The sequence below is a fragment of the Branchiostoma belcheri genome, unplaced genomic scaffold (genome assembly GCF_001625305.1).
Source record: "Branchiostoma belcheri isolate BF01 breed outbred unplaced genomic scaffold, Haploidv18h27 scaffold20, whole genome shotgun sequence".
In the NCBI taxonomy this organism is placed as follows: domain Eukaryota; kingdom Metazoa; phylum Chordata; class Leptocardii; order Amphioxiformes; family Branchiostomatidae; genus Branchiostoma; species Branchiostoma belcheri.
In genome coordinates, this window is record NW_017803491.1 from 715296 (window position 1) to 722911 (window position 7616).

General features: G+C 39.2%; 1 protein-coding gene across 1 annotated transcript in view; it reads left to right on the top strand.

Annotated features, from left to right (window-relative positions):
• Positions 1 to 7616, top strand: part of LOC109469167 (serine/threonine-protein phosphatase PP1-beta catalytic subunit) — a 16547-nt gene that overhangs the window by 2244 nt on the left and 6687 nt on the right. The window contains exon 4 of the mRNA XM_019767573.1: positions 581 to 685. Coding sequence (XP_019623132.1) covers positions 581 to 685 — 105 coding nt within the window. The remainder of the gene's footprint in view (positions 1 to 580; positions 686 to 7616) is intronic.

The window sequence follows — 7616 nt, forward strand, 5'->3', positions numbered from 1 at the left end:
AAAGATTGGCCTTTTATGATGTAAAGATGTAAATTATTGCCTTGACTTATGATAAGGTTGGTAGGTACTTGGTTGACTAAGGTGACTTTTCTGAATGATGTCTGATTTATCGTAAGTGATAAAGCTTATAGCTATTCCATCAGTTACAACAGTGTAGATAGCCTGAAGTGGTACAACTATATTTATCATTTAAGAACTGCAAGAGCTAAAAATGGTTGTCTGACGTGCTCAGTTGAACAAACTTCACAGGATCAAGCGACAAAACCAGATAGGTCCGGACAAAAGAACACTTGACCTGGTACAAGCCAGCCGTGACCAGCTCCGGGTTAAACTTTCTAGTCACACAGTTAAAGTAGCACTTTGGAGATGGCTGGAAACAAATACAGTACATACCAGATTAACATGTTTACGTAGAGGCATTCTTGACCTGTTACATGTTGAGTTTGTCCTGACCTGCCATGGAGCCAGCTCAAAATACTCCACCATGAAATGGTACAAGTGACCTGTGTTTTCATTGAAATGCTAATAATGCTTTCAATAAATTAAGTTTGACTTAGTTGATTTGTCTCTCTTCCACAAGGTAAACGGCGATTCAACATCAAGTTGTGGAAGACATTCACAGACTGTTTCAACTGCCTCCCCATTGCCGCCATTGTGGATGAGAAGATATTTTGCTGTCATGGAGGTTAGTATCCTGAAGTGGTTCTAGATTTTTTTCACATCCAAGAATTTGTTTTTACCAGTATTTCAAGGTAACCTGTGGAATAGATTAGGCAATCTAAAATGAACAATAAATTGGATTGTGTGCATATCCCTACAGTGGTGATTGCAGTAGATAGGCAAAGGCTTTCAGAATTGCTTCTAATACTGATGTGCACCTTCCTAAAGTTTCTGGCCATCCAAAACTTCAGTGATTATAGGTGTTTTGGTGCTATGTTAATAATCACAGCAATATAGAAGTACATGTACAGAGATTAGTACCAGAAAATGATTATGTACATGAGATAGTTTATCTCTAGATATAACAAGTATTATACACACAAAAAACACTATTGATGCTCCTGTTCTAATAACAGATTACCAATACTACAGTTTTGAGAGGAAAACAATGTTCTGTCAACATGTTCATAGCACTTTTCATGATGGATAACACCCATCACTCTATACATCTAGCTAGGCAAACAGTTGGTATTTATGTCAATAGAGTCATATCCTGTTATGATGTTATCCAACCTTACAATAATGCTTGGGTGGTAGTAAGACTAAGAGGTTTCGCTTTTAAGGGAGAAAATCCTGGAACGAAGGAATGGTAAACACATTGGGTGTTCCTCACACATGACATTTCTAGGGTATGGTTGTGTATTTAGCATGTGCCATAGTCAACAAGAGGGGTGTTGGTTTGTATGGAATGTTAATCACTGTTCTGGGATACCCATTTGTGAGGAGAAGGATTGATGATAAACTAAGCACTGGAGGGAGGAAGATAAGAAAATGTAAATGTGCTTGTGATTTAGCCAGGCTGTTTTCAGATAAAAACAAACTCCTGAGTTGGAATTAAATCAGCCCGTTTGTGTGAGTTTTAAACACCAGAAGCACATGTGGTCCAGAAGAAGGTCTAAACTGTTTATCACCAATCCTGAACCTGAATCATGGCTCAAGTTGAACACAATGTTTATTAACTTGAAATAGCCTACTTTCTGGACCAGACTATTTTGGGTAAACATCACAGTACAGTGCCAGTGTCTTGAGTACACATCAATTGATTGATAAAACAAACATGGTTAACATTTTATTTCCCTCTCCCTCTGCCAGAATCAGTTTTTACCTTCGCCAAGAAGGTTATGTTTTCAGGGGCGTTCGTGTATGTGTGTGTGTGTGTGTCTGTCTGTCTGTAAACACGATAACTTGAGAAGGCCTTGATGGATTGTCTTGATACTTGGTAGGTGGGTAGGTCTTGATGAGACCTCAAAATGATTAGATTTTGGACCCCCTAGCAGCTTGTTATGGTACTGCAGCTGAACTTCCGGTTTTGATATCTCATGATCTAGACATGCTATGGTGATGAAATTTGGATGGTAGGTAGCTCTTGTGCTGGGGAAGAAGTGACGTGAGTTTAGGCCCCCTAGCGGCTTGCTCTGGAACTGCAGGAATATATTCTTGAAAATATTCAAAAGGGGATAACTCAAGAACCAGTTGACGGATCGTCGTGATTTTTGGTATGTAGGTAGCTTACGTGATGCTTAATATAATTATGTGACAATTATGCAAATATGGATGTAATTTGCATAATTTATGGGGAAATTCTATAAATCATCTGCATTCCATGATAGGACAATTGAAGCTTGTGACATTGGTAATTGACAACCAAAAAAACCACAGGAAGATATTGATTATGTTAATAATGACTTAATTTGCATAATTAATGAGAAAATTTTATAATTATGTAATGATAACTGCCTGGAATTTCATACTTGTGGTATTTGAAAGTTGAATTGAGGTGAACATCATTGAACATAATTTATTCAAATTTTGGACGTCATTTGCATAATTTATTAGGAAATGCTAGAATGCATTGTTTGTTAATATAAGACTGTCTTTTGGTTGAGATTATGATAAAATGATATAATTCATGAAAATTAGGTTCCTTAGTCTTAAATCAGGGGGGAATAATCTAATCTATAATTTGTCAGTCATAAAGATTAACATCATTTGGCGAAGGTATGAGATCGGGGAACTCTAGTATTATTAATTGTGAACCCCCTCCTTCTCTTAATATATGAAGATTAATCCAGGCTATAGGAATGGAGATGCCTGACAGCTGTGGCAAACATGACAGATCCAGTGCAAATAAGGAAAAAACACCTCAAGAACTTAATCATTTGGTCAATATTTATTGGGACCAATTGATCAACACTTCCAGTGTTGTTTGTACTACTCTGACATTTACAGTGTTTGGAGGGATGGGATTTTAAATATAATCAGCCATTCTGAGAAATGAATCCATGAAGGTAACCATGGTATTTCAGATGAGAAAATGTAACCTGTCATATAAATCCCAATGAGCAGTTAGTTAAAATGCCATGCAGGCCACTTTGATTACGAAAGATATGACATTTATGATTACTATAACCAGCATATGCATTATGTATTCACAAGTGCTTTATTGCTATTCTTAGAAGACGATGTTGAGGATTTTGAAGTTGGTTCATTGGTGTGGATAGTGAAACTGGTGTGAATATTGAAATGACATCACTCACAGTACATTTGTACATGTACAATCAATCAAATCCTTGCATTTCAGGACTGTCCCCAGACCTTCAGTCGATGGAGCAGATCCGCCGTATCATGAGGCCGACTGATGTACCAGACACAGGTCTGTATCTGCATACTCAGACTATAGTTGTTTTGTAAATGAAATCTTGGCAGCTGTCACAAGTCTTGAGAAAGACTTGTGTTTTTACAATTACAGGTACTCACAATGATTTTTGTTCCATTTTTTTAATAGTGTAGTAAATTCTGTTAGTCAACATTCTGATTTTTATTTGATGTAAAATTGATTTGTTTTTTCAATGGTACATGTAGGTTGATGTTTTTTCAATACTCAATAATGACAACATTGTTTACACAAGGTATCTATGATTGCAGCTTTTGGTTTGTTTTTTTACTTCCCAAAGTATTTTTGACATGATAGAAAAGATGTCAGTCAGTGAAGATTTGCTGTGGTACTATGATCCCCTGCAGGTCTCCTGTGTGACCTGTTGTGGTCAGACCCAGACAAGGATGTGCAGGGCTGGGGAGAGAACGACCGCGGAGTCTCCTTCACATTTGGTGCAGACGTAGTCAGTAAATTCCTCAACAGACATGACTTTGACCTAATCTGCAGAGCACATCAGGTGGGTGTGAAAAAGTATACAATCAAGGACCAATTTGTGTATGTCAAATAAGTACACACAACATGTACTACCATGAAGCAAATATCCTGATGATCTTGAAGTGAAAATTCAGGGGACATTTGAGCACAGTTATAATGTTATCTTATAATGTTATACTATGCAGGGATCAAAATACTTTTTTCAGGTACGTGCAAAATTGCCAAATTTTAGGTGCAGTTTGAAAAATTTATGTGCAAAATTATGTTTAGTCCATCTGCAACTGTTTTCCAGCTGGTTTGTCACAAACACTAGAGAAACTGTTGGAACTTCCTGAAATTAAAAAACATTTTATATGGCACATTAAGAAGTCTGAGAGTAATAAATTATTTCTATATTTGCATATTGGTTTCCCTTGATTATCCTGCACAATATCATAAAAGTAAAATGTACTGCTTATGAAAATAACGTATGGTTAATTTTTGCTTCTTTGCCTGCAATGCGCCTCCCGTGTACACTATATGACATCCAGTAGATTTCTAGCGGGGACCAATCATAGGGCTGCTGACGCGTCACCGACTAGCGGCTATTAGCACCTTGTTTCATGTAAATGCCATGAACTCAACCAGAGCGCGTATATTGTTTCTTGTTTACATCAGTACTAAGTACTAGTACTTCCACAATCAGTTAGTAAAGTCATACCTTAGTAAAATCTACTTTGATGAACAAATCAAAACAGGACTGTAGACATTAAGTTTTACACATTCAAATGTGGCTGCACTAGCGCTAATGGAGCGACCACTACGTACGGGAAGGAACGGATTTTAGCGAAGCCGAGATTTGTGAACCAAACCCAACCCATCGAAGACGGGCCGCCAAACATAAAAATGGAGGGAAATGACAGACAACAAACCAACAAAGACAACATCACCAGACCAACAAACTTGGAAAACACCACTTCAAGCGCTAACGTTGTAAGAACTGTGGAACCTCAAACTAGTATGTTTGCGTCAGTGGAAAGGCTGTCGAAGTAACCACTACATGAAAAACTGCGGCGAAAAAGTAACATGGGTTCGTCCCAAATCTAGACGCAAGTGAGCTACAAAAGTAATAGAACCTATGCATCTTGCTTGTTGCTGTCAACTTACCCGTTAAAGATTGAACCGATACATGTACGTACTATAACTTGCCATACCCTGCCAAACACGACTACATTACTGTTACTCTTTATTTTGTGCTGTATAATGTTTATGCGTTACATTATCTATCATTGTCATTTCTGTGAATTCCTTAAAACATCTACTGTTAGTTTGTGTAACATTACGTAGTGCTACAATCTGCGTAAAATGTGGGCTTCATTACGTGTTATCTGCTAAGTCGTGTTGGTATTGAAAACTGTTTTATTGTGCCGTTCTTCTACAAACAGCCAGCAGAATTATGAAGATACTCGTTCTCAATACACATGCTGCAAACTAAAGTAATGGCAGCCCTACGAAAATTCTGTTTGTAATGTGTAAGCGCTTTATGTCGACGTACAATGGGTGTGAAATACATGTTTTGCCCAGTCGTGTGCCACCGACTCGGTGGTAATTGGCTACTTTACAAGTGAAAGAACCGCGTCCGTGGGCCTTGATAAATTATTCAAATTATTCAGCAGCCCTCTGATTGGTCTCCGCTAGAAATTTACTGGATGTCATTCAGTGACGAGCCCCCTCCCCCTCCTACGCTACGTGCAAAATTGCAAATTCAAAATATTTTAAAGTGCATTTTGCATATTGCACATGAGTATTTAAAGCCCTGCTATGTTTGCTCGTAGTTGGCTTATGCAAACTTACAACTGCCCATATCTTTAGAGGTGTTTTGTTCTTTCTAGGTTGTAGAGGATGGTTATGAGTTCTTTGCCAAACGTCAGCTGGTAACGCTGTTCTCTGCCCCAAACTACTGTGGGGAGTTTGACAATGCTGGAGGCATGATGAGTGTGGATGAGACCCTTATGTGCTCCTTCCAGGTAAGAATGTTTCACTATCACCCCGTTCATACCAGACTTATATTTAGCGGTTTCAATCGGTTTTTCAAAAACCGGTTTTTATTTAACCTAGTGTGAACGCAATTCAACTGGTTTTTTAGGGGTTTAAATCCGGTTTTGAAGGGTACCTGCCATGGAGCCAGCTCCTGATACTTATTTTTGAAGAGCAGGAGTCGCCGAATTCGAAAAAGCTGGGGGGGGGGGGCTCTACCGAAACAAAAATGTTGGAGGAGCCTGGTTTTCGAAGATAAAGGTTCAGTGGCACAGTAAGATACAGACCCTGAAGACGGCATACAAGAAGACCAAGGACAACAATCGTAAGAGCGGGAGGAACAGTTATTCAAACTGCAGTCAAGGCCGATTAATTGGATATTCACCGGACAGGATTTTTACAAAACCAGTTATGGAAAGTCTGGTATGAACACTAAGGGTTTTAGCCGAGTTTTCCTTCGCTAATAGACCGTTCCATAAGCCACGCCCCCCTTAGCAACACCCTAGCAACTCGAACACCTCCGTCAAAATCAGCACGGGAAGGGCCGTAATGACTGCCGCCACCAGAATGTCAGATTTGCAGCCCAACTTTACGGTTGATTTTTCGGCAACGAAAAACTCTCCCAGGAGACAAAAAAAAATTGGTTAACCTATATTTGTTGAACGGTACATCCGCAGAGTAGAATTATTTTAGGAGGGGACAGAGGTAGTTTCAGTGAGAGCAAAATGTTTTCGCTGAATACAGACGCGGGATTGGCCGCATAAAATCACACGGTAGGTGGACAAGAGTGCCCGGTTGCTGACTAACAGCCGATACATGTGTGAAACAGAGTACGTTTATCTGTAGCAGGTTTTCCACAGCATTTGCTGCATGCATCACAGCTGCATACAAGCTCGGGAAAAAAACAAAATGGGAAATAAGAACTCACGGGGACTCACAAGGGAGGGCACAACTTACAAAGGGATTTGTGGTACAAGTAGAAAAATAAGCATGCAAACACGGACATAAACAGTAATGATAGCTTATGAACAACTGGAACGTCCTTAATCAAGTTGAAAGTGCATGCAATGTCACAAATTCAGTTTCACGTGTAAAACAAGGAGTCTTTATCAAGGAGACATCAACTCAGTTTGCTGCTTTTAGATTTCCCGCGCTGAGTTTGATGGAGGTGTTTGAAATAGAACAGTGGATTCGATGCGTTCGATCGTCCATTATTTAGCGGTTTCAACCGGTTTTTAAAAGTCTGGTCTGAACAGGATCTATGCTACTGGCAGCAAATTGACACAACACTGCCAACAGTTTTTGTAGAATTTGAAGGCAGTTAAGATGGACAATCTGTTTTTTCCACGCTCTTACACTATTTACCTTCATTATTCTTCTGCCTTTGTAGTTCAGCTCATTGAAGTTTACTGGACAGTTATTGTTTTGCTCAGTCAGGACGGACTCTACTGCAAGCTACAAGCCCCTACCTGGTGTGATTGAATCTATGAAGTACATGTAATATTGAATTTCATATGAAGCAGCATGAAAGACTTTATAAGCTTGTGGTATGGTGAAGTAAATCAGCTTTATGATTGTGAAATTTTGCTTTCAGATCCTGAAGCCATCAGAAAAGAAGGCGAAGTACCAGTATGGTGGCCTGAATTCTGGCCGACCTGTAACACCCCCAAGAACTGGCTTGCCTGGCAAGGGCAAGAAGTAAAACTCAAGTGGAGAAAATATTTACTCT